The sequence below is a fragment of the Biomphalaria glabrata genome, chromosome 16, assembly GCF_947242115.1.
Source record: "Biomphalaria glabrata chromosome 16, xgBioGlab47.1, whole genome shotgun sequence".
NCBI lineage: Eukaryota > Metazoa > Mollusca > Gastropoda > Planorbidae > Biomphalaria > Biomphalaria glabrata.
Window position 1 is genome coordinate 13,039,727 of NC_074726.1, and position 27,946 is coordinate 13,067,672.

Consider the following 27,946-nt stretch of genomic DNA (forward strand, 5'->3'; position numbering starts at 1 on the left):
GGGTCGCTGAGAGCCAAAGGGGCGGTAGGGGGGCGCTGGGCACAAAATGGGGCGGTAAGGTGCTCTGAAACAAAACAAATTAAAAAATTCTTCAACATTAAAGCTGGGAAACTAAATATAGACTAAGTATAGTTAACTTGTTTCTAATTTAAGAACAGAAACAGCGTTTGAAATTGAGTTCGGAAATCCCATTTTCTATTTTTAAATTCTTACTCTTTTGTTATGATCGGAGAGTATCTATTGTCCTTGAATCTTTCGCGTATAAACGTTTAAGATTTGATCAACAAAGTAGGTAATACGCCTTTTAGATTATAGTTTATTTTATCTACATATGTTAATATATTGATATATAAGATAAGAAGAAGATATGTAAAAGTTAATTGCAAAAAACATTAAAGGCAACATTTAATAGAATAATTTAACTTTTTAAAAACAAAAAACATTGATAAAATGTTGTTACGAAAACTCACTGGTATGTCATGTAATATTTCCTTGAGATTTAGTGAATTGCCACTAGAAAAAAAGTAAGTTCTACTTTGATGGCATTTTCAGATGAGGTTATGAAACCAAGTCGGCTTCACGAACATATAGCGATATCCAAAAATAAGTTAAGAATATTCATGAACAATTATAAAAATCTACAATTAAAACTATATTAAAAAACAAAAAACGGTAAAGCAGGATATGTTTTAATGGCTTCTTAGAAAAATGCAGTTTTTTTAAAAATTCGTATGATATTATTGAAAAATTGATTAAAACTAAATTTATTTTAAAACATATGTAACACAAGAAGACTTTTTTTCTGTTAGAATTGAAATATTATTTCAAAATTGTCTAGTTATGTAGCTTATGAGGACATATAGGAAACCATCAGTGGTTGGACGCTACAATGACTTTATAGGTAATATAGAATAAAAAACAAATCTGTTCACTATTCACATTGTGAGTTATGATACACAAGAAAAGTTTAGCCCGCAATTTCATTTCTATTTGAATCTAATCATAAAACTGTAAATAAAATACAAACCCATGCCGAAAATAAGCGCATCTTTCAACAGTTTTATGAAACAAATGATGAAAAAGATGTTAGACTCTTGTTGTAAACTGAAGTTCGCTGGATTTCGAAAGGGGTTTGTTAATTGTTATGGCTCGTTTTTTTAAGCTCTTAAATAATTTTCTTTTTTTTTTTTTTTTTTTTTTGAGAAACGGGAAGATTCAACGTTTAGCGATGACTTAAAGCAGGCTAAAAAATTGTTTTACATGGTAGGCATCTAACGCAAAATGAATGAAACGAACCTCTGACTGCTAGGAAAGAAATTGACTTTTATTGATAATATCATTTTCTTCTTTTATCGAGATATTAAATCTATTTTAAAGAGTTTTACAATCTCACATAATTTGTTTGTTAACAATTGAATTACTGCCCAAGGACACCGATATCTATGCAATTTCCATAACAATGCTCTATGAAGAAATTAAGATTCGCTTCTAAAATTTAGAAAAAAAAAATATAAATGAAGATTATTAAACATCTGTTACTGACGTTCAAATTGAGTTGCAGGAAAAAATAGATTTACAAAACTATGTCTTCAGTAAAAAGAATGTAAACATAGGAGGCACACAGTGGCGTAGCTAGGGTGGGGGTAAGGGAAATTTTGAAAATCCCCCGGGCCCCCATTTAAGGGAGGGGCCCAAATTAGTGCTTTTTTAATTAATTAAATTAAATATTACGCAAAATGCAGCGGCCCCCAAAGATGTCAAGCCCCCTGGCCCCCAAACGATGGAAATTCCTAGCTACGTCCCTGGAGGCACAACAGAGATGTGGCTGCATTGAGATGTTTCAGTAAAATTCCAAAACTGTGGTCGAAATTGGAATTATGTTTTAGCTTTTCAGTAAACATTGTTAACCTACATTTAGTGCATAACAAAGTTAATGAATAAGCAAAGAAATAGACAGGATGTAGCGACTAGAGAAGACCTTCGCCTTGCTTTGGCTTAATTAAAGCTGGAAATTTCTAATATTGTCAGACCGCAGGGGACACAAGGTTCCCATTAGCTTAATTTCATTTTGTAGTGAATTCTGCAATAATAATATTTATATTAAAATATAAAACTAAATTTACAATTAAACATAAAAACAGTAGGCCCTAATATTCAAAAATTTAAACGGAGACTTTTCTTAGGATTTGATAGAAAGTCTTTACAATTAATTTTTGTGTGTAATCACTGCAAATTATTTGACAAAATTTTTGCATAATGATAATATTGGCTGTTATTGCCTTTAATTCCGAAGATTACGGCTGAGTCCACTGTTTCACGTAACTACGCAAACCCAACTGCGACCTACATATTTTCCCGAATTTTTATGCAGACAAAGCCGTTGTATGCTGGCTTTTCTTTGAGTATCAAATGTTTGTCCCGCAGTTTTTGTAAGAGCTCTCGAACTGTTTCTCTCAGAGGCTATCTGCTGCCAGAGAATGCTGCCAGTTACTTTCCTCTATGCCAGTGAGAGCCTGAATGCCTGAATAAATCTTTATAGCGCTCACGGGGTAGGGGGCACCTCTGTAACTCAGTCCTCCTTAAAGCTCGTCAGACATAGGCCAAGGAGTTCACAACAATCGCCTTTGGCATGCGGTCGTCTCCCAAGCGGGATGTGTTATTGACAGCATAAAAATTAATATATAGATGATATTTTGTTCAAATTTGCCTTCTCACGCTTCTTTATAGAAAGGGGGGGGGGGCGCTGGCGGATTTTTTTAAAGAAAAAATTCGAAAAGGGGGCGGTAGGCCAAAAAAGGTTGAAGACCCCTGATATATACCAATATTCCCATCATCATCATATATACCAATATTCCCATCATTATCATATATACCAATATTCCCACCATCATCATATATACCAATATTCCCACCATCATCATATATACCAATATTCCCATCATCATCATATATACCAATATTCCCACCATCATCATATATACCAATATTCCCATCATCATCATATATACCAATATTCCCATCATCATCATATATACCAATATTCCCATCATCATCATATATACCGATATTCCCATCATCATCCTACCCCCTCTCCCACACTCCATGACGTTATTTTCATTATCCACTGTAAAACTAAAATCCACAAGTTGGAGCAAAAGCTATCAGTGCATTTTCCAATAAAGCGAAACTCATTATAAACCCACCCCACCCCCACGTAGATATCCTAGTATCCCTTATTGATGTTATTTGTTGTTACTGTTGTTGTTTTAGCCTTCCCTCTTTTTTTTTTTACACTAAACCCTAGCATCCCTTACCACCCACCCCAACACACATACAAATAGTCCTGGACATATCCTCCCGTTCTGTTCAAAATCCTCAGTTTAATATCTACATCAAGATATGTTCCTTACAGCATTCCTTCAATGACATTGCTGACAAAAGCACACACGCATTCATGCAGATATTTTGGAAAGAAGCAAAAAAAGAAATACCAGATTGCTTGTATAAAGTGTGTACAATAGTTGAGGCACAGTGGCTGAGCTGAGCCCAGCCAACTCTATAGGGTAGAAAATGTACAGTTCATATGTTTCTGTGGTCTACGGTGAACAAAGATGTTACGTGGCCAGCACAACGACCAACCACCTTTACTTTCCCCAGCTGATATCAGGTTAGAGTTGGGTGGACTCAGAGGCACCCTAAAGATCCAGAAATTTGAAATCGCAGTCTTCACCAGGAATCTGAGACCCCCTCGGTTCGGAAGCCAAGCGCTCATCCACCGCGCCTCCTCTTATCATTTTGATGTTGTTTTTTTTTTTATGTACACACACATAGTGTCTCTCTCCACTTTGACGACACTTTGACCACCACCACCAACAACAGTAAAATCAAAAAGACGAAGAATGTGAGCGTGTGTCTATGTTATTTATTTCGTGTAGTACTTGACCCCAGGCAGAACACATAGAAGTTCAAACATTAAATTAGCAGCGACCAGTGCAGTGTTCCCTGATGGATCGAAGGGTGGTGAGACCTGATGATGAAACAGACAGATGATAAGTAATGACCTCCCATATAAAACAATATAAATACAAGTTCAGTTAATTAACATTCAGTTATATTAAATGAATACATTATGATGATAAGAGATCTATACGAAGAGGGTTAGTTTGTAAGTACTGGGCTCTCCGTTGAAATAAATGAACTAGTTCATTTCAGCCATGTTTCATACACAAATAAAACCCAATACAGAAGATTTATTCTAAGCTAGAAAAAAAAAATTATTTTTTCACAGTTTTATAATGCGATTGAGGTTCACACTTTTAATTTCCCAAACCACTAATTTACAAATAGAAAAACAAAAACTAATTAAATACTCAGAAAGACACAAAGATAGAGGCAAATTTCTTATTTCTTTTACTTGAACAAATTTGTACAAATGCTCCTTTTTCGCTTCGCTAGTGCTATTAGAGAATGGAATGGGTTGCCTGAATCAGCCAGGAAAACCAACAACTAAGCAGAGTTTAAGTCATTGAATAACATGCATGACTAGAGTGATACATGAAAAGAGCTTCATTTCGCATTTGCATACGTCAGCATACCTTAGAAGTGGACAACTAGCCGCTCTCCTGCCTTCTGTTAGATTACCATACAGAATGTCTAGTGGAAGTCGACAATAAATCTAAAAGCATGTCGTATTTGCGAAAAAAGAAGAGTCCTTGTGAATTTAATTTTATTTACCTTATTTTCGTAAATATAAGATGCATATTTTGTTAAAATGATACATTTTTGAAAAGTGTAGACACCCTTTAACGGGATGTACTGACTTGCACTGTCTTAAATCCGGCCCTGTTAGGAGCCGAGGTCTTTGTCTTGTCTTTTTCACTGTCGTCAATCTCTATACAAAGAGGTAAGGGAACAAACCTCAACAAGATCCACTCCTTTTATATTTAACCCTTTACATCCACGGATTATCTCCAGACCTTGTATGATACTTAGTCCAGCTATCTCAGGTGTTCCTGCAGTACAAACGTAACTCAGTCAGAACAGGTTAAAATAGGACTTGTAAGAAAAGAAGAAAAACAAGGCACAGAAACCTTACAATTGTCACTCAAAACAATTATAAGCTTTCTTATCCGATTTGTAAACATTATTTAGTAAATGTTCCAAAGCAAGCTGACCTGTTCCTGGGGCTACGGATGGATCTAGTCCATCAATATCAAAAGAGATGTACACAGGCCTGTCTCCTGCCTTAGTGCTGACTTCTTTCATTAGTGGTACTAATGACTTGTTCCAGCAATCTTCTCCTAGCACAAGTCTGACTCCCTGGTCATTGTAATAGAAAAATAGTTGGTTCTACTCAAGAATATTTTCATCTTTTAAAAGAGATATTATCAACAAATGTCTTTAAATTAATAAATATTTTCTCTTTTCAATATATTTCAAGTTTTAAAATTTTACTTTTGTTTAATGCTCAACTTATTCATATTTAATTTATTGATGATAAATATATGAATTACTTAGGTATGTCATTAGAATAGATTCATAAATATGAAAGCAATGCTGGGGGTTTTCATATATGGAGGCTAATCTATAAATACTATTAAATAGCAAACTTATTGGATACCCAGTGTAAAAAAAAAAACCCCAAAAAAATCAACAACGGATGCACTGACAAGCAAAGTATTTAAAAAAAAATATATAATTTTTGTGCAGTTTAAAATTAGAAACTCTTTCGCTAATATCACAAAGTGATTTTTTTATGACTTAGTAGGCAACAGTGAACTTTCAACCAGGCGTCCTTGACATTATTTTTTTCGTCTATTTATCTCGAAATTTCTCATAAATTTTCTCCGTTTATTTTCTTAAGATTTTTTCCTTCATGTTTCATTATATAGCCGCCACATTTCTGCATATTGCTTTTTTTTTTCCCCTCTTACTGCATTTTTTTAATCGCTTAAATAGTGTGAACCGGATTTAAAAATCAAAGTATAAACAAAGAACAAATAACTGTGGTTAGCTTTAATTTGGCAATCTCCATTGAATCTATTCCCAAACTATATAGATATAAATATATGAGGCTTATATTGTATAAGTCTGCTCCATTTATTAATATCACTTTAATAAAAAATAGAAATAAATAAAACTGTAAGCAAATACTGACCTGATCAGCCACCCATTTATAATCATCCACAGAGTAGCCGGTACCTCTAAGGCCAATTTGAACTGATCTCTCGCAGTCTAGGCAGCCCTCTTCAATAGCTCTCCTAAACGGGGTACCTGGTCACCAGACAAATGGAGAGCCTGAGAGCTTGTTTCTAATAACATTGATCACTTAACATAATTAGCAATAATCGATAGGTTAAAATATCAGAACCAGCGAAGGATTAAACTTGGGTTTCTGAAACTTTTACTAGAGAGATCCTCCATAAAAAAAAATAAAATTGTTCGTGCTTCCAAAGAGGGGTACAAAACGGATCCCCGGCCCTAAACGTTTCCTGCATTCTGTGCTGAAGATTCGCATTCTCCCAGCGTCTACAACAGACTATTTCTCCTAGTAAGTAGAGTGCAGATCAAAGTATTAAAATTAAAAATGGTGGGGCGTGTTAACATGTTTGTAATGGGCTTTAATGTTGTAAAATTACCCTTTGCTTAGAAAGTCGTCTTTTTATTTCATTCAAATATCTTCTTCTTCATAGAAGATAAAACAAAGTCACTTAGTTTAATAATTTAATTTTTTTTTAAAATTGACAATATTAATATTTATAAACGATTATTTCTGAACAATGTACTACGGAGATTCCCACAGAGAGGCCTGAAACAGAGCTCCAGCTTTAAGTCTTTAGTATCTAGATCTATGTCAAGTAGTGTTCTATTATGTTTTTTTTTATGTTCACCGACATAGATGGAAAGAATTGACAATACTGAAGTGTCACTGTAAAACTTAAGCATCGGTACACTTATAGTTGTGTTAAACCAGGGGTTCTCAACCTGGGGGTCGATTGACGATTTGCCAGGGGTCGCCAAAGACCATCGAAAAAAGTATATTCTTCTATTGCTGTATGAGTGTGAGCGGGGGAGGGGTCGCTTCAGAGTTGGGGGATTGTAAAAGGGGTCGCCGAGCATAAAAGGTTGAGAACCGCTGTGTTAAACCATCAGTTTACAAACCCCCCCCCCCTTTTTTTGCTTTGACTCAGCTTGTCCCACGTTGTATAACCTACTGCCCCTGCACTTTAAATACCAGCAGTGTCCCGTCTCACCATGAGCAATCTTTTCTCCGTACATCATGTCACTTGTATCTGAGTGAGCGTCAACGTGTATGAGACAGAGAGGACCGTACTTCTCCTGTAGCAAACAGTGGCAATGGTCTTAATACAGACTGACCGACACAGACTTGTAGCTTTGCAAACAAAAATAGGTTTTAGAAAAGGGGAGACAACGAAATCAGAGTGAAACAAGTGACAGAATGTGAAGGTAGATGTCAACATTTTTAAGCAACAATTAATAATTTAATTAAGATAACACTCACAGATTTTCAATGTAAAAAGGCTCTATAATTTAATTAAGCTGACTCTAACAGATTCGTAATGTTAAAAAGATCTATAATTTAATTAAAAGAAATCGTACAGATTTTCAATGCAAAAAGAATATATAATTTAATTAAGCTAATTCTATCGGCAGGATATTACATGTGAAATAATCTATTTATCTTATCTTCTTATCTTATATAATACAGACGTTACTTAAAAAAAGAAGATGATTAAGTCCTACGCGTCATGCATTTAGTCATGCATGTTAACCAATGACATAAATTCTAAATTTAAACTAGATAAATACATAACGATAGATTTAGTGCGAAGCAGGGCGTTTTGGTGCAGCCGTTTTGGTGCAGCCGTTTTGGCGCAACCATTTTGGCGCAGCAGCTTTGGCGCATGGGACGTTTTGGTGCGAAATATAGCACGTAGCTTTTAAAAACATAAGATATATATAATTCTTTTTACAGAAATAATACAATCAACATAAATAATGTGACCAAAACGTCCCATGCGCAAAAACGGCTGCGCCAAAACGTCACGTACGGATTTTGTGTACTCTTCTCTCACGTAGTATTTGTAGATTGGGATAGTCATAGTGCACCGTTGGTTTGTACCAAAAAAAAGTAAACACGAACAGCTATCTAAAATTTTGTTTCGATGAATGTTTTTAAGTCTGTACATATCATGCGCATACTCGGTGCTTTAAAAAAACAACAGCATTGCACAGTTTTTAATTACATTCATTTGATTAATTGCAAAACATTATATGTAGAAAAAAAAAAGAGTCAACTGTTTGCTATTTAATGTCATACAGTGGAATCTTGACAAAACTACACGCTAGTATGAACGTAACATTGAATCATTATACGTGTAGGAAGACATATAATTTAAATTAATTTTTTTCTGGCAGCACCGTGTGATTTAATTTCACTTACATCATACCAGTACACTTATTGTATGAAATCTAGTTTTAAATTGTGGTTTTACTTTGTGAGATCTAAACGTGAAAGTCTGGCGATCAAATAAACAATAAAAACAACACCTTCGGGAGCTGCGAAAATTGTTCATCCACTAACAAAGAAACAGTTAATTAACAGCAGGATGGCTGCCTGGTCGTGCGGTTTGCGCGCTGGACTGTCGTTCAGATTTATCGATGGTCCAGGGTTCAAACCCTGGCCGCTCCCATCCCCCGTCGTCCTGCGGGAGGTGTGGACTAGATAGGAATTATCTTCAACTCTGAAGGAACATCCGAAACATGTAAAACATTTTACAAAACAAAGGAAGGCAAAACTAGAGTTGTAACCATAAACATTAAATATCAGTTACCTCCCTTGTGTTATAGTGGCGAAACCTACCAAGCAAAATATGCAAGTATATGCAGGTGTGTAGCTATTGTGCTATAACCTCTGTGTTAATTTATTTTGCAAATCCCTCTCAGTCTCTCTCTCTCTCTCTTTCTCTCTCTCTCTCCAATAGTAAAATGATGGCTGTGTGGTTGTGTAATATTCGCACTGGACTGTCGTCCCGGTGGTCCAGGATTTGAACTTTGCCCTTCTGCCATCCCCCGTCGTCCTGCGGGAGGCTTGGGCTAGAATGTAATAGTCAAGTCCAAATGCATATCCGAAACATGTCAAACTAACAATAAAAGAAACTTACTTTCATGGCTTGCAATATTGGATATGATAAAGTGTGATCCCCGCCCAAGGTCAAAGGGATGCAACCATTTTTTATAATCTGTCTGTAAGCTTCGCGGATTTGTTTCACTGCCTCGGGCAGATTGTAGATAGTGAAGGCTGCGTCCCCAATGTCAGCGATTTGTAAAGATTCAAATGGCGCTGCACCTGTGGAATGGGGGAACAATGAAATAAATACATGTTTGCAATAGAGTCTTGATCAACGTGGTGACTACATCGGATAAACAATGAGGCCCTACAAGTGTACGAAAATAGTTTGGATTCCATAATGTTCCGGATCGAGAGAGTGTCGGATTAGTTGACCAGTGAGCCATGTCCAGGATTTGATGTCCCCTTTTATGTATTTGCAGGTATTAGAATAACCCGCAGTATAGTATTTTTTTTAAAGTATTTTTGTGAAGATGTACATAACCAGTGCTTTTTTTTTTTAAATAAGTGCCGGTACTCAGTGATGGATTGTCTAACTTTTAACTACTAAGTAATTAATAATTGTCACAGATGCCATTATAGATTTATTTGTATATTTCACATATAAAAGCTTGTGTGTAAATAGAAATATAAACCCTTGACTGAGCCTCAGGAATTACCCCACAAATCTAGATCCTTGACAGCGCCTCAGGTTTTACCCGAGACGTAATTACGATGTTGCAAATCTATTGGTTGATTTGAAAATAAATAAAGACATTTTTTAAAAGAGTTAGCGCCAGAGAATTGACGAGAGTAGAAAGAACGCCAGTCGATGAAAGAATTTTCTAGTAGACAGTCACGTTTCCTAAGAGCTCTGATTTAAAGCCTTTGTAATATTATTTATGCTTGTTGATCTGTAACTTGTACATAAGCTGTACTTACGTTTTATATTTAAATAAAGTTCCAGAGTTGTGTTTTAATAAAGAATCTTTTATTGTGAATCCTAGATCGTCATTTATTCAACTATTTCAATTCAAGAGAAATCCCCGGCACCACAACGCACGTTGTGACAATAATAAACGTTAAAATACAAAGAAAAGCATTTTTTTTTCCACATTGAAAAAGGTGCCGGTACGCCGTAACTTCACAAAAAAAAGCACTGTATAGAACAGATTAAAATGACTATACTCTACATTGAAACAAAACCTACTGATTACTTGTTATAGGGAGAGGATATAAATGTCAATCAAAATGTTTATTGTATTGAATCATGTCAAATCTAACAATTACTTTTGTCTGTAGGTCCTACCTATTGTCGGTTTATGTTATATAGGTCCAATCTGTTGTGGATTATGTTATATAGGTCCTACCTATTGTATGATTAATGTTATATAGGTCCTACCTATTGTATGATTAATGTTATATAGGTCCTACCTATTGTATGATTAATGTTATATAGGTCCTACCTATTGTGGGTTTATGTTATATAGGTCCTACCTATTGTATGATTAATGTTATATAGGTCCTACCTATTGTATGATTAATGTTATATAGGTCCTACCTATTGTATCATTAATGTTATATAGGTCCTACCTATTGTATGATTAATGTTATATAGGTCCTATCTATTGTCGGTTTATGTTATATAGGTCCTACCTGTTGTGGGTTTATGTTATATAGGTCCTATCTATTGTCGGTTTATGTTATATAGGTCCTATCTATTGTAAGATTAATGTTATATAGGTCCTACCTGTTGTGGGTTTATGTTATATAGGTCCTACCTGTTGTGGGTTTATGTTATATAGGTCCTACCTATTGTCGGTTTATGTTATATAGGTCCTACCTATTGTCGGTTTATGTTATATAGGTCCTACCTATTGTCGGTTTATGTTATATAGGTCCTATCTATTGTCGGTTTATGTTATATAGGTCCTACCTATTGTCGGTTTATGTTATATAGGTCCTACCAATTGTCGGTTTATGTTATATAGGTCCTATCTATTGTCGGTTTATGTTATATATGTCCTACCTATTGTCGGTTTATGTTATATAGGTCCTACCTATTGTCGGTTTATGTTATATAGGTCCTATCTATTGTCGGTTTATGTTATATAGGTCCTACCTATTGTCGGTTTATGTTATATAGGTCCTACCTGTTGTCGGTTTATGCTATATAGGTCCTACCTATTGTCGGTTTATGTTATATAGGTCCTACCTGTTGTCGGTTTATGCTATATAGGTCCTACCTGTTGTGGATTATGTTATATAGGTCCTACCTATTGTCGGTTTATGTTATATAGGTCCTACCTGTTGTGGGTTTATGTTATATTGGTCCTACCTATTGTATGATTAATGTTATATAGGTCCTACCTGTTGTAGGGTTGAATGGTCTGATGAAAGCAGACTCTGATCTGATCTGTCTCGGTCCCATTCGTGTTCCAGTCCTGAAAGAGGTGCCAGAGTCCAAAGGAACTCCAACAAAGCAAGCGTCAAGACCTGGTCAGCACCAAGTAGACATTGTATTGTTAACATATTCATAGGGGTATTTATATAAAGTTTCATAACTGTTTCGAACTAAAAAAAAAAGTTTAGACTTTGGTAGAATGTTCTGTTTTTTTTTTTAATTTTCAGCAATGTTGTGAATGAGACTTTAACACAAGTTTGTGACGTTATATCTGAGTTTCACTCAGTAATGTGCACCGCTTTATCTACATTTCTTTTGATTCACTTGTGCAGCGAGGTGCATATGCTTTCATGAGCGTTAATCTAATCGTGCAGCTTAATTAGAGACAATATTCTTGGCTGATTTAGGCAACCCTTGCCATGCTCTAATGGCACTAAAGACCTACGTATTTCAATTTTTAACATTTAATCCACATTCGAAATTAGCAAATTTACTCTGTTGTATTTCACACAGACGTATGTCAGAAATTAAAATGAACCTCAGTAATACATGTTTTAAATGCTCAATTATTTTTCTTTCAGGATTCTCATTTCCCATTCTTGTTTCATGTCACGTTAACATTACGTTAACCTGTACGCCAAACGCAATCTGGGTTTTTTTTTCTTAATACTTCTATACAATTTCTAATTCTTTCTAGATCTATAAAATCATTGTACGTTCTTCGGACGAAAAATAATTAACAAATAGCCATGACTAAGCCATGTACATTTAAAGAATGCAAACGGTATTCAGCCCTAGTTTACAATAATTTGAGCACCACTGATGTATGTAAGTATATACAGTAGAAAAGGTAACATTTTAGAAGAATATGTACTGTTGTCTTCTCACCGTCGGTCGTGGCTTGAACCGGCAGTCTCATCATTGAAGCTATGCCTGCACATCTCGGCAGTTCATTGCCTCCAAGGGGCTGGTTGAAGCTCTTGCAGTCATTCCCTAGTCCACGAATGTCTCTTATTTCCACCAACTGCCGCGGCTTCACACTGCAAAGATTTGTACGTAACAGAGCATAGCGAAGTGTAAACATTGCGGAGATAATAGTTCACAAAGTGAATACACAAACCTGTCTATTAGTTAACAAAGTGAATACACAACTCTGTCTATTAGTTAACAAAGTGAATACATAACTCTGTCTTTTAGTTAACAAGGTGAATACACAACTCTCATGTCCCTTAGCTAACAAAGTGAAAACAAAACTCTTATGTATAATACAACTCTAATGTCTATTAGTTAACAAAGTGAATACACAATTCTAATGTCTATTAACAATGTAAATGCACAACTCTAATAATGTCCCTTAGCTAACAAAGTGAAAACACAACTCTTATGTATAATACAACGTTGATGATTATTAGTTAACAAAGTGAATACACAACTCTAATGTCTATTAACTACCAATATAGTTCTTCTATGACTAGTAGAAAAATAAACTGGTTTTTTTTTTTTTACATTTATGGTCTAGAAACTAATCCAAAGTATAAGATACAGCATAAAACTGATCAGCTGGACCTCTGCTAGACGGTGTCACAAACTATGACCTTGTTTTCTCCTATCGAAATGTGAATATCGAAATGATAATGTGAAGCCATCTACACACAGCTGTGACACAAATGAGGTTATGGACATCTCGTTAAACAAAGACATTTTCTAGGCCGGGTTCCAAACATTGACCAAACATTTGTTTGGTTCGAGCAGTTGTTTTTGTTTTTTTACAATACATCTATGATTCTATTCCAGGGGTGGGCAACCTTTTTGGATCGAGGGCCGCATCTCTTTAAATTTGGGAATGGCGGGCCGTATATGTATATACAACTTAGAAAGATACTCTAGCTAACTTTTAATTCATAGTTACACTGTATTATATCCACGTTTCTTTTTTTCCACACTCCACGTTAAGGAATTACAAGAAGAGTTAGCAATTTCTGAAATCAATTAATACTTTTTTTTTAAATCGCTGTTGTCATTTTATATTACAATAATCCCACTAATATACAGTTGTACTTAATGTGCAGTATTTTACTTTTTACACTCGTGCATAATGTTCTGGAACTGTGGAACTAGCTTACTAGTTGTTACCCTTGTGACTGCTGTCAAATTACAGTCAGTCAAAATCGACCAGTAATTATACTTGTTTAGTCCCCCCCCCCCCCCCCCAAAAAAAAATGCTTGTTCATTTGATGAGACAATATATGTTCCGGAAGTTAAATGTCGGGACGAGTGAAACTTGCCCTTTTGGAGCATCACCAGAGAATGCTGACCATGTCCTTCAATTGTGCATACTAAATCAGAGACCCGAACAGGACTCTGGCCCCAAAGCCCTCCTATAGAACCAAAGCTATTCGGAGAACTGCCTGATCTGGAAAACATTGCGCGGTTCATCTCAGATATAGGATTACTGATCTGAACCTTCTGACGCAAATGCTGTCAGACTCCACGGGCTTTGTTGGAGCCATCCCAGGATTTCAACCTCTTGTCATGTACCCACTCTCGGATTAATGTCGTAGTGTTGACATACAGATTCTGGCACTCATAAGACTCTTCTTATCTTCTTATCTTATATAATACAGACGTTACTTCAAAAAAGAAGATGATTACGTCCTACGCGTCATGCATTTAGTCATGCATATTAACCAATGACTTAAATTCTGCCAAGTCACTGGTTTTCCTGGCTAGCTCAGGCAACCCATTCCATGCTCTAATAGCACTAGGGAAGAAGGAGTATTTGTACAAATTTGTCCTAGCATATGGGACGAGGAATGTGCCTTTATCTTTGTGTCTTTCAGAGTATTTTATTAAATTTTGTTTTTGTATTTGAAGATTATGGTTCAGTGTTTTATGTATGATTGCTACTTTACTTTTGAGCCTTCTGTCCTGAAGGCTTTCTAAATTTAGTGATTTTACTAAAGGTGTTACTCTAGTCAAATGTGAATATTCGTTTGTTATGAATCTCACTGCTCTATTTTGTGTCTGTTCCAGTTTCTTAATGTTTTCTTGAGTTGAGGGGTCCCAAACGGAGGATGCATATTCTATTATTGGCCTAACCAAGGTTAAGTAACATTTTAGTTTTATGTTCTTATTTGATTTATAGAAATTTCTTTTAATAAATCCTAATGCTTTGTTTGATTTTTTTGTAGTTTCATCAATATGTGGATTCCATGATAGTTTTTCATTTATTATAACACCTAGGTATTTTGCGTTTTTAGTCTGTGATACTGGTTTGCCATGAATAAGATAAGTGGAATTAATTTGTTTTAGTTTTTTTGTTACTCTTAACAACTGACATTTTTCTGGGTGGAAAGACATGCTCCAATTTGATTCCCATTTCTGTAATTCATCTAATTCTCTTTGTAAAATATCTGTGTCTTGTGTTGTTTTTATTGTTCTATATATTATGCAATCGTCTGCAAATAATCTGACTTTTGTTCCTGAACTAATGCAATTTGGTAAATCATTTATGTAAATTAAAAATAGTAGTGGACCCAAGACTGTTCCCTGAGTTTACTGTTATTGGTGTTGATTTATAGCCATTTATTATTACAGTTTGTTCTCTCCCTATCAGAAAATCTTTAATCCACTGATGCAGTGGACCATTAATGCCGAAATATTTTAATTTTTTAAGCAAACTATAGTGGTGAACTTTGTCAAAAGCCTTGGAAAAATCTAGTAAGATAGCATCTATTTGTTCACTATTATCTAAACCTTTTGAAAAATCATCAATTAGTCCTATTAGTTGTGTTTCACATGATCTATATTTCCTAAAGCCATGTTGGTATGGTGTGAGGACATTATGTTTGTCTAAGTGGTTTATGATGTTACTACATATTATGTGTTCTAGGATTTTACATGTGATGCTGGTAAGTGATACTGGTCTGTAGTTCCCTGGGTCAGATTTTTCTCCTTTTTTAAATAGGGGGGTGACATTAGCTTCTTTCCAGTCCTTTGGTACTCTGCCCTGGTTAAGTGACTCCTGTGGAAGTACTGACTGGAAATTCTCTTTGCTTGGAGTTATGTCCTCTGGAGCTAAATCAGCTTCTGCGCTAAACGGTGAGCTAATGGTATTGAAAACCGGTTCTTGACGTCTTAAAATTTGCTTTTATAAATTGCAAAATTAAGGAATCTAAAAAAGTGTTGTACTTTTAATAATTTCACTAGAAATAATTTCACCTTTCAGCAAAGGAAAATGACAAAACCTGTTTTCTTTTTGCTTGCTTGTAGAAAAGGGAAGGCCTTGTTTGAAAAGATTTAACATCCATTTACATTTCATATGCAAGAGGCTCATTGCAATGGCAACTATGAAACATAAAATCTGTCTTCCACTCTTCATTAGAAATATTGGTAACAAGGTCAGAGTCCTTCAAGTAATATAACAATTTCTTCATTGAGATTTTACACTATTCTCGTTTACTTTGCCAATGCTAAGGTAGCGGATATGTTGGATCATTTTGTTCAAAATCGGAACTACCTGTGGCTTATACACTCTAGTTCTAGTAAGTTTGACTTTTTTATTTCTATTGCCATTATGAAGTTAAAATTTTATGAAGTTTTGTGCAAACTTTCCTGTTTAAAGTTTATGGTTGGGATATTTAAAAAAAAAAAAAAACAACCTATTTTACTCAGTCAAAGATCGAGTTCCACCAGTTGTCACCCTTGCCATCTTGTTCCAAGCATACCCAACATTCAACACAGTTCTTCATAGCATTGAATAAATACTGATCAGAGATTGTGTCTTGAATTGAGTGTATTGATGTATAGCCAATAAGCATAGTCTTCGTTTGCTTTAAACTTTTAATAATGACAGTTTCAATAATTTATATTTATATTATTTTTAATATATTTGCATTTTTATAAGTATATACTGTGGGCACAACTGATTTCTGTAGGAGTCGGCGGGTCGCATAAAATACTCCGGCGGGCCGAAATTTGCCCACCCCTGTTCTATTCAATTCAGAAGGGTGGTGGGCGGAGGGTGGAACATGAACGTTTATATCAAAAACGGCTCCAACGACTTCAATTAGATAGTCATTCAATACATCAGTTACATCAACCGTCTTTCTCTATTCCTATCTGTCCTTTGCCTTGGACAGAACCTCTTCAATGGCAGGCCGTCCATTCTTTGATGTTGTCTTCCCATCGTTTTTTCTGTCTTCCTCTACATCTTCTTCCTGGTACTGTTCCCTGAAGGAAGGTCTTTGCGAGCCATGAGGGCATTGCGATGTGACCATAGAGTTTCAGCTTACGTTTTTTGACAATGTTTAGCAAGTCATTGTGGGGTACAAGTGCTGTATTAATCCTGTTTCTAATCTCTTCAATCGTGATGCAGTTTTTGCAAGTGACACCTAGGATTTAACTATATCTTTATACTTAGCAGTTCATTGAATACATACGAGTATTAACAAAGTAATTTAAGTAATAATAATAACATTAATAATTCTCCTTATCCTGTGGTATCAAGTCGTTTGTTAAATTGACAATGCAACATTTTTCAAGTTGTTTTTTTTTTATTTCGACGAAGAAATGTTTGTACTTTTTGAAAGTTTGTAGTTCATAGTTTCTGATTTTTTCTTTCTGAAAATATATGGAAACCTGTCTTTTATCTGCCTGATGGGACCACTTCGTGGGCCGATTTTGAGTTTGTGTGGAGACACAAACTTTCTTTGTAATCTTGTCTATGTTATTCTTGTTTTTATTGAATTTATGTTTAATATTGTGCCCCCATTTTTTTATTGTTTCATGTTCTTCTTTGCAACTATGGGAACATATATTATACAGCGCACTTACATTTATTTTTTTTATATTACACACACACACACACACACATACACACACACACACACATATATATATATATACATACACATACACATATATATATATATTCTGTCTTATCTAGAACGATTTATATTCTTTTTTTTTCATGGCCATTAAATCTATTTTGAACAAATGACGAAATGTTTTAGAATCCATTCTTTGAAAACGCCCACTCCTCGAAGCCCATTAATTTCTTCTCCTCCACTTCTCTCCCTCCCCCATGATTTACAGGTAAAGGTCATTGAGCGCTCACTCCTAACACATTGATACCTGCGTCCTGGAACCTTCGGAACTCACACTCACGCGTGTACACACTTTTACGCCTGTACTCACGGCCTCTTGCCAACACACAGACACCCACTGGTTATCATTTGAAGTCACTCTACTGACAATGCTGACAGTCCCTTGGTTTGTGACGTCCACCATCCAAGACCTATTCCGATGGTCACCGCGACACCGACTCCAGAATGAGGGCGCAAGTCCAGGGCCGGTCGAAGAGAAACCGGTGGAAGCAAAAAATATCTCAGCCGTGAGTGTCGCCGCCCCGCCCGCGCCTGCAAGTAACGTAGCGCCAGTGGCTGAGAAAGCGGTATTAACTCCGACCAAGGCAACGCCTAATTTCACAGCGGTAAAAAGTAAGACAGAGCCTCCCAAACCAGCAAAGAAAGGTAAGTTATAAACCAAACTTGTGTTGTAGAACTATCAACATTTGTTTGTTTAATGGATGTTTCGTTTCTAATGTTTGAAATTATTACATATGATTAAAACTTTCATTTTATTTACTTAACTTAACTCTCAACTTTATTTAACTCATCATCCAAGTAAATAATAAACTTCTTAAATTAAAAAGTTGTATTTTATGTTTGAAAGACTTCGCGGACTATCATAATTACCAATTCAAGTGGTGCCTAGTTTCAAAGAACGCTTTATTTCATATCATCCATGTGTATATCTATATAGCCTACATACATCGAGTCCAACTGTTTCATTTTATTACTTGAAGTAAACTACTGCCCACAAAGAAACAAAACGGTGTCATAGTTAAATCTCGTGGTAAAGAGTTTCATGATTTAAGAATTGTATGTGTGTATTCCATTTTAATTTGATCATAAAAGTCTGACTCCTTTAGCAAAGTTTCAGACGAGCAAAACGTTGGTACTTTTTTAAAGTTTCATTTTCCAACATGTAAACAAATCTAGTGGAAACTATCTATATAGCGATTATAGCCTTAGCCTATATATAGTATATTTATACTAGGCTTTGTTTGCATTCTAAAAAGAGATCCTAGGATTCTATTAGGTCTTGGTTTTACGAATGTGATGTGAATATTTCATTAGGCATCTTTGATATATGTAAAAGGCTATTAATGCCTATTTCGTCTGTAATAGCCTGAATATAAACGTTGTCTTTTAATGCAAGCTAGGGTAGTAGGCCTATATGGGCCAAATATTGTTGTGGTTATTCAATTCTAAACTAGTTTGATAATAGTTCAAATGCAAGAAAGATTAATCAACGAATTATTTTTTTTATCTTTGTTCCCTTCCAAAGAAACAGTCAGCCAGTCAGTCACACAGCCAGAGGTAAACTCAGGTACCAAGACAAGTTATAAAACTTTAGTCCTAGCACCTTCAGCTTCAGGTAAGCACACATCCTCTTAGTCTATATTTAGAACATGTGCTGCTCATGTGCTGAGTGCAACTTTTTTTTTTTTTTAACTCACGCCAAAATAATCACGGGGGTCGCTGGGGATAAACGCGGAAACGAAACAAGGATCAAGAAATTACGAAAGTTATGGTTTACTTTTTTACTTCTAACTGTAAAGATGTTGCCGTGTGTTAATGATGTGAAGACACTTAGAAAGGAGCAAAACTTAAAGGTAAAATGGTTTTGTGAAACATGAGGCTGGGAAAAAACAGGCGTACGCCTGAGTGCGTGGGAGTGCTTGAATGTGGTTGTGAGTGAATTCCTGTGTGTGTGAGAGAGAATGAGAATTTTGGTCTTACACTGGGTTCATTTAGATAATATTCTACTAAATGTTGGCCTATTTAATAATTCACTTTGTCTAATTCAGTAGTGAAGTGATGAGGGTATCTCATAACAGAAAAGGACGACGTGAATTTGCTGTCAAATTAGATGACGCTGTGTCTAGTCTGACATGCCAGAAAGCTTCTTGCACATCCAATTTGCTGAATATTTTGGCATCGTTCAAATCTGCCAATATGTCATCTAAAGTAGCAAGATTATAGAATTCCCTTAGTAAAACTTTATTCAGGGCTTGTGGATCTATGCAGATCCTAATTTTTCCATTAGCTTTTTCCACAATTGCCATCTGACTCACCCACTCTGTAGGCTCTATCACTGGTTCTATGATTCCTCTCTGCACTAGGGTCTTTAACTCCTCCTTAACTCTTTCTTGTAAAGCAATAGGGATCTTTCTACACGGCAGAACCTTGGGCTTAATGCTGCTATCAATCTTTAAAGACACTTCTCCTAAGTCACCCAAATCACCAGTAAACTTTGGACTATAGTCTTCTTCTTGGTTATTCACTACTGATGCTATGAACCTATCTTTATTGACTTTGATTAATTTCATTCTTGTTAAAGTTTCATGACCTAGAAGGCATGCTAGATTATTTGGTACAACTATATATTCCACCTCAAATGTTTCGTTAGTTTTCTCATTTCTCGTCGTTAGAGTGGCTTTCCCTATGGGTCTCATTTCAGTCTTATTCCACATTAGTAATCTTTGCGTTGCCTTTTCTATCTGATTCTTATTTACGTATTTTTCCTGGATGGTATTTACATCAGCTCCACTATCCATTTGAAACCTTACACGGTGACCATTTACTGTCATAACTGCTGTCATCCTTTTCGTTTTGTGGTTCTCCAAAGACATCACCCATTCATTTTTTTACCATCATGATATCATCTCTTGTGTCCGACTGTAGCTGTCTTTCATCGTTAGACATATTATCTGACACCTGCTGAATTTTCTTTTTGCACATCACAGCAAAATGATGTCTCCCCTTGCATGCTAGGCACATTTTACCCCATGCAGGGCACTTTTCTTTAATGTATTCGTGAATCCTTCCACAATACCTGCATTTACCTTTCTGAATGTTTGTTCTTGAAGGTGTTGATACTTTCTCAATGATTGGAGGGTCGGCTTGTATTTGTCTCAGCTGTTTGTTGGCGGTCTCGTATGCTCTGCAAATATCTCTGCACCTTTCCAATGTGAGACTACTATCTTGTAACAATTTCATTTTGAGGCATTCATGTCTAATACCAAGAACTACTCTGTCTCTAATCAAGCTATCTTCCAGGCGTTCAAAACAACATGTTTTTGCTAGTCTTCTCAAATTTGTTATGTACTTTTCAATGTCCTCGCCTTCTTGCTGTTCACGCGTATTGAACACATAGCGCTCATAAGTTTCATTCGTTTTTCCAATGCAAAAACTTTCAAATTTGTTCACTATTTCTTCCATCTTTCTTTCTTTTCCCTTCTCAATTTCAAGACCATCATATATGTCCATCGCTTTTGTTCCTATAATTGTTAGAAAGGTGGCCACTCTGACCTCCTCTGATTCTTCCGACAATTTAATGGCTAACTCATAGTTTCGCCAGCTCCGGTGAAACTTTTGCCAATTAGCGGCCATGTTTCCTTCTACCTCGAGCGGCTCGGGTACAGGAAGGAAATTTCTAGCTGCCATTGCACGGCGTAGCCTTGAATTGTTGTCTATTTATTATTGCAAACAATTAACCTTTATATACTGATTAATGATTACCTCTGATCATTAATACACCGCTGCCACCATGTTAATTATGATCTAGGTTCACAGTCAGCAATAAACAAACAACAACCATTAGTGTCATGGCGGAGAATGATACTTTATTATATTGAACGCGTGCACCTTTGCGCACCATATCAACAGTTACCATGGGTTATAACTCTTCACACATCACTTTCATATAACATTCTCTCTTTTTATAGTTTAAAAGGCTGGGTGAATAAATAAAAAAGGTGTTTTAACAGCTAGTTTTTAGCCGGTAACAGAGGCGTAGCCACCATGACATGAAAATGTTCATTACTCCAGAACATATGAACGAAAGGAGCTCAAAGGAGCGCCCTTGATAGAAAAGGCAAAAGAAAAAAGGAATGCGTTGACTGTAAAAAGCAGACACAAGTAAATTAGATAAAACGTAAAACAACACATTTGTTTGTTAACGCGAAAGCCCTGATAGAATCGTTTCTTACTTACAGAATATCCACAAGAATTGAATACCATATCACTTGGGCGTCCAAGAAGTCTGTACTGAATTTAGTGTAACGACTATTTGTAAAACATGATTCATTCGCTGGAATACACTTTTTAAAATGTAGGCCTACTAGATACCCTACATAATGACTCGACTTGTCTTTTGTTACACTCAACCTTCGAGTTGAGTTTCTAAGAAGGAAGGCCATCATCATAGTCTTGAAATAGGACCTACGACAACCTTGCCACATCGCTGACTGTATAAATGGCTTCTTCTGTTTCGGAAGACAACGGATGTGCCCAGATGAGTCACTTGTTTTGGTTTCGTCTAGAGACGGGGCAGAACCAGAACGGGGCAGAATCAGAATCAAGCCAATTCTGAAGCGGCAGAGTTTTGCCACAGTTCTTGCATTTAGATGCATCTGCCCTAGGGCTAGCTGACAGGGCAGCTTTCATTTTCTTTCTCTTCGCTAATGCAGCTTTGTTTCTATTGCTCTCGGCGATGTTCGTGCCAGCGCTACAGTCTGTCTCCATGCTGTCCTGTCTCCTCCCACATACTTTCGTTAATGCCTTGGTTCTCAATAGTTCTCATGTCTCGCATACATCTCTATATGTTTTCTTGGGCGGCCCTTGGGTCTGAATCCCTACGCAAGCTCAGCTTATAGGATGTCTTTAGGGATTCTTCTATCTGGCATGCGGGTGACATGTCCGAGCCAGCGTAGTCTTGTCTGTGTCAGAAGAGCTTAGATTCTGTTCATATTGGCCAGTTTCAGAACATCCTTGTTGTAGTCATGGTTCCAGGAGATGCACATTATGCTTCCCGGGCAGCGTAAGTCAAAGCTATTTATCTATGCTCTTGACACAAGTATGTTGACCAGCTCTCATTGCCATAAAGAAGAGTGCTCACAACACAGGCATTGTAGACCAGGACTTTGGTTACCGTAGTCAATTTGGTATTTTCCCACACCCGCTTGGAGAATTTTGCCTTTGCTGCAGAAGCCTTTCCTATTCTTTTTGTCAGCTCAATGTCTAAATCTACGTTGCTAGCGATTGGTGATCCCAAGAAGGTGAATTCCTGCACCATTGTAAGGGTGTGATCTCCAATATCTATCGCGGGTCTTTCTTTGACAAGGGACTATATTATCTATTAATACGGAGAAATTATTATCTCGTTCATAATGAAATGATTATTAAACTGTTTCATTTGAAGGAGGTAAAATGAGTTTTGAATGGGCCAAAGAACAAGTGGAAAAGTTCAAATTTGACTTTGATGATGCAGACAAAGACAAAAGTGGGTCACTGTCCTTCAGTGAAGTCTATCAGGTCCTTAAAAAAGTTGGATTTAATGGATCGGAGCAAGAAGCACAAGTAGGTTCATATTGAGCAGTCAATTATCAAAATTTAATCTTCACAATTACGTGAACATCTAGATGCATTGCAGACAGAATATAGATAGATAGATAGATAGATAGATAGATAGATAGATAGATAGATAGATAGATAGATAGATAGATAGATAGATAGATAGATAGATAGATAGATAGATAGATAGATAGATAGATAGATAGATAGATAGATAGATAGATAGATAGATAGATAGATAGGCATATTGATTGATTGATTGAATGATTTCAAATACGAAAATAACAATACCCAATCTATTTTCCAATGCCTACAAATAGTCACCGATAATCAAATACACCTTTGTTTTGAAATATTCTCCAATATCCTTTTTTTTCAGGTGATATTCGGACATTTAGACCGTGACAGTGATAAGAAAGTTACACGAGAAGAATTTGAAGCATCACTCAAAAATTTACCAAGGCTTACAATCAAGTGAGACTTAAAAATTATTTTCAAAGCCCATTTAAACTTTTGTTCACCGCTTGTGCAATAACTGTTCACTCCGTCGGAAGAACCTAGTCATAGTCCATTCATAGCCTCCCTTGGGAAAAGAATGGAACTTCCACAATAGGCCCCTATACTATATCTAGACACAGAATCTTCTTAATCAAAAGACTAAATGGAACACTAAATTGTGATTTTCTGTGTATTTTCGATAGAAGAGTTTACAAACTGGTGCACCGACAACTTTCTAGAACTGAATGTCACAAAAACGAAAGAACTCATAATAGATTTTAGAAAGAAAAAACAAACTCTACGTGAACTGCAAATAAACACTACATCTATAGAACAAGTAAAGGCATATAAATATCTAGGCGTTATCATCAACAACAATCTTTCATGGGAAGACCACCTTGGAACTCTGACAAAGAAAACAGCCCAGCGACTCTTTTTTCTATACAAACTATTGCAAACTCAATAGCTTTAAACTAAACAAGAAGATCCTTGAGACATTTTAAAGCGCGACTATATACAAAATCTGCTAACATACGGAATAACTTGTTGGCAAGGCAACGCCTCATCTAAACTGTTGCGACGTCTAGAAAAAATCTTTAAAAAAGCATCAAAAATGACACTCACACATTACCACATTTAAAGGAACTTTTTGAACAAAAGTGCCTAAGAAAAATCGGAAAAATCTTGGAAGACAACGGCCACCCGCTCCATCAGAACTACGCCAGGTCGTTGCGAAGTGGGCGACAGCTGTCAATCAAAACAACTAGATTTTTCTAAGGCTTTTGACAAAGTCCACCACCATAGTTTGCTTAAAAAAATAAAATATTTCGGCATTAATGGTCCACTGCATCAGTGGATTAAAGATTTTCTGATAAGGAGAGAACAAACTGTAATAATAAATGGCTCTAAATCAACACCGATAACAGTAAACTCGGGTGTACCTCAAGGAACAGTCTTGAATCCACTACTATTTTTAATTTACATAAATGATTTACCAAATTGCATTACTTCAGGAACAAAAGTCAGATTATTTGCAGACGATTGCATAATATATAGAACAATAAAAACAACACAAAACACAGATATTTTACAAAGAGAATTAGATGAATTACAGAAATGGGAATCAAATTGGAGCATGTCTTTCCACCCAGAAAAATGTCAGTTGTTAAGAGTAACAAAAAAACTAAAACAAATTAATTCCACTTATCTTATTCATGGCAAACCAGTAACACAGACTAAAAACGCAAATACCTAGGTGTTATAATAAATGAAAAACTGTCATGGAATCCACATATTGATGAAAAAAAAACAAACAAAGCATTAGGATTTATTAAAAGAAATTTCTATAAATCAAATAGGAACATAAAACTAAAATATTATTTAACCTTGGTTAGGCCAATAATAGAATATGCATCCTCCGTTTGGGACCCCTCAACTCAAGAAAACATTAAGAAACTGGAACAGACACAAAATAGAGCAGTGAGATTCATAACAAACGAACATTCACATTTGACTAGAGTAACACCTTTAGTAAAATCAATAAATTTAGAAAGCCTTCAGGACAGAAGACTCAAAAGTAAAGTAGCAATAATACATAAAAACTGAACCATAATCTTCAAATGCAAAAACAAAATTTAATAAAATACTCTGAAAGACACAAAGATAAAGGCACACTCCTCGTTCCATATGCTAGGACGAATTTGTACAAATACTCCTTCTTCCCTAGTGCTATTAGAGCATGGAATGGGTTGCCTGAGCTAGCCAGGAAAACCAGTGACTTGGCAGAATTTAAGTCATTGGTTAATATGCATGACTAAATGCATGACGCGTAGGACGTAATCATTTTCTTTTTTGAAGTAACGTCTGTATTATATAAGATAAGATAAAACAAGAACGGAGCGGTACAAAAACTCGTTCGTACCATACTCGGTCACACTCTATCACCGCCACTCATTGATCAGGGAACATGAAATGCACCAAGATACCTGTGTGTAGTCGCTGAATGAACTCTTTATGTTGTGTCTGTTGTATTTATGTGTATTTTTCTGTTTTGTTGTCTTTATATGAGAAAAGATTCCTTGTAATCACAACTAATTTCCATAAGGATCAATAAAGCAGTCTTAGTCTTAGTTAGAAGCGATGATTAGGTCAATAGGGAAGCAAAAAAAAAGAACACCCGTTTGGGTGCCTAAGGACCGAGTCAATAGCAAAGGCGGGGATGGAAGAAGGCCTCAACAAAATGTCACTATCCACTCGGACTTGACAGCAGCCAGGATTTCGTCCTTGGTCAAGAAGCCGCTTTTGTCAGCGTCCAGCTTACTGAAGACCTGTCTCATGACCGTTCCTCTAGGGGTCGGTGTATTATGGCGGACACTTACACGGCTTATGTGGTAGAGATAAGGAACATTGGGGGAGTTTTCCCATTGTGCTAGGCCTTTGGCCTCGCTTCTAATCCAAACATCCTGTGAAACGAGCCATTGGTAATATCTTCTTGGCTCTTTTCCAGGCAGAAGTTTGTTCAGACATGCAGATGGAGGCAGGCTTCCATAGGCCTTGAGCTCCAAGAGTCTTACATTCAACTTTTAGGACAATGGCAAAGAAGAAGTCCCTTGCCGTCCTGTTGGAGGTTTGGGGCTTGGACGTTATACATTCACAATATTTAATTCCTCGACAACAATTATTAACAAAATGATTTAGTTTTAATGTGAAAATTCGTTTCTTTGTATGTCTTTCTTTCTGTCGTCTTCCCGCGCCATGTCCATTCCCATCATCCTCCAGTTGAGTAACATAAACGCGTTGACCTAACGGACCATTTTGTATGCTATGAACATTTGACCTAGGTCTACATGGACCGCTTTTCTTTTAAAATATTTCAAATAAAATACATTGGAAAAAAAACTAATGTGTTCCATCCTCAGAGAATTTTGTCTTCGCAAAGCATTTCTTCAGCTTGATAAAGATAAAAGCGGGTATCTAACCAGAGAGGAAATAGAAGATGCTACCAAAAAGTCAGCAGGTTTGGACATTGCAGCTGAGAAAATTGCAGATCTGTTGATCTATCTTTGTAAAGAAGACAAAGATCAGAAGGTAGGTTACAGCTAGTGTAGCATTTAAGTAGGCCAATCTATTCTTTTTGTTATAATTAGGTAGGCTTATCAGTTCTTTGAGCAATATTAAAGTTTTCTTTGTGAGATATTCAGTAACCCTATCCTTTGTGTTAAAATTAAGTAGGCTTATCAGTTCTTTGAGCAATATTAAAGTTTTTTTTTAAGATATTTAAGTAAGCCTATCTAGAAAACGACATTTGTTTTCTCCACACCCAATGTTCAGGTCAGTTACGAAGAGTTCCTTCGAGTGTTCGGCGTGCACCAAGAGGCTACCGTCATGAGACAGGTCTTCAGTAAGCTGGACGCTGACAAAAGCGGCTTCTTGACCAAGGACGAAATCCTGGCTGCTGTCAAGTCCGAGTTCGAATTGAAGTTGAAGGCATCAAAGATCTCCGACTTGCTCTGCTACTGGTGTAAAGACGAAGATAAGAAGATCAGCTACGAGGAGTTTGTCACCGTCTGGACCAAACAAGAAGCACAAAAGTAACGCCCACCTCAGTCTTTCCATTTACTTACAAACTATTGGATTATTTTATTTAAAATATACACTTTATTTCTAGTATTTTTCTTTTGTATGTAATATTCATACACAAATAAAATCTGAACATGCTTTCTTATAAATGTAGGTGGTGTTCATTTTTCTATCGCATTGAATGACTGGTGAAAAATTGTGGCCAATCAGAAGGCAGGTTATTGAAATTATAATAATTGAACAGTCGAGGTTACTCACCCATATTAGTTCAAGGAGGAGCGGTGGCTGAGCGGTAAAGCGCTTGGCTTCCGAACCAGAGACCAGGGTTCGAATCCTGGTGAAGACTGGGATTTTTTATTTCGGGATCTTCGAGCGCCTCTGAGTCCACCCAGTTCTAATGGGTACCTGACATTAGTTGGGGAAAAGTAAAGGAAGTTGGTCGTTGTGCTGGCCACGTGACACCCTAGTTAACCGTGACACCCTAGTTAACCGTAGGCCACAGAAACAGATGATCTTTACATCATCTGCCCTATAGACCACAAGGCCTGAAAGGGGAACTTTACTTTTACTACTATCTAGTTCTAGAGAAAAACGTGACTTTCCATGCGCCAATCTTAGGAGACAGTTGAGAGAAAGATCAAGTGACTTGTACATAAGCTCCTAGGGGACGCCCAAAGGCCAGTCCTACTCATTGTTAGTTAGACACATTCATGACAGTGACCTCAAAATAACTAATGAGTTATTAGTCGTCACGAATAGACCTTTGGGAATAACAAGGATCCCTACAGCTATTGAATAACACGAATGTACCTTTTTTTTCTTTACCAATTAGTTATTCATTATCATGTATCT

At 36.3% G+C, this 27,946-nt stretch overlaps 2 protein-coding genes across 2 annotated transcripts; one reads left to right on the forward strand and one right to left on the reverse strand.

Annotated features, from left to right (window-relative positions):
• Positions 1 to 3,905: 3,905 nt before the first annotated feature.
• LOC106050379 (guanidinobutyrase-like) lies at positions 3,906 to 13,119 on the reverse strand. Its single transcript, XM_013205337.2, has 9 exons — positions 13,041 to 13,119; positions 12,423 to 12,767; positions 11,501 to 11,626; positions 9,186 to 9,370; positions 7,254 to 7,338; positions 6,158 to 6,273; positions 5,175 to 5,319; positions 4,918 to 5,012; positions 3,906 to 4,027 (listed from the first exon to the last, which is right to left on the reverse strand). Exons 2-9 carry the CDS (start codon positions 12,616 to 12,618, stop codon positions 3,923 to 3,925), a joined length of 1,053 nt encoding a protein of 350 aa, XP_013060791.2. The 5' UTR covers positions 12,619 to 12,767; positions 13,041 to 13,119; the 3' UTR covers positions 3,906 to 3,922.
• A 4,570-nt stretch (positions 13,120 to 17,689) lies between these two features.
• Positions 17,690 to 27,243, forward strand: LOC106050380 (uncharacterized). Its single transcript, XM_013205338.2, has 6 exons — positions 17,690 to 18,067; positions 18,948 to 19,037; positions 22,866 to 23,023; positions 23,397 to 23,491; positions 26,434 to 26,602; positions 26,846 to 27,243. The coding sequence occupies exons 1-6, from the start codon at positions 17,791 to 17,793 to the stop codon at positions 27,107 to 27,109; spliced, it is 1,053 nt and encodes a 350-aa protein (XP_013060792.1). The 5' UTR covers positions 17,690 to 17,790; the 3' UTR covers positions 27,110 to 27,243.
• Positions 27,244 to 27,946: the final 703 nt, after the last annotated feature.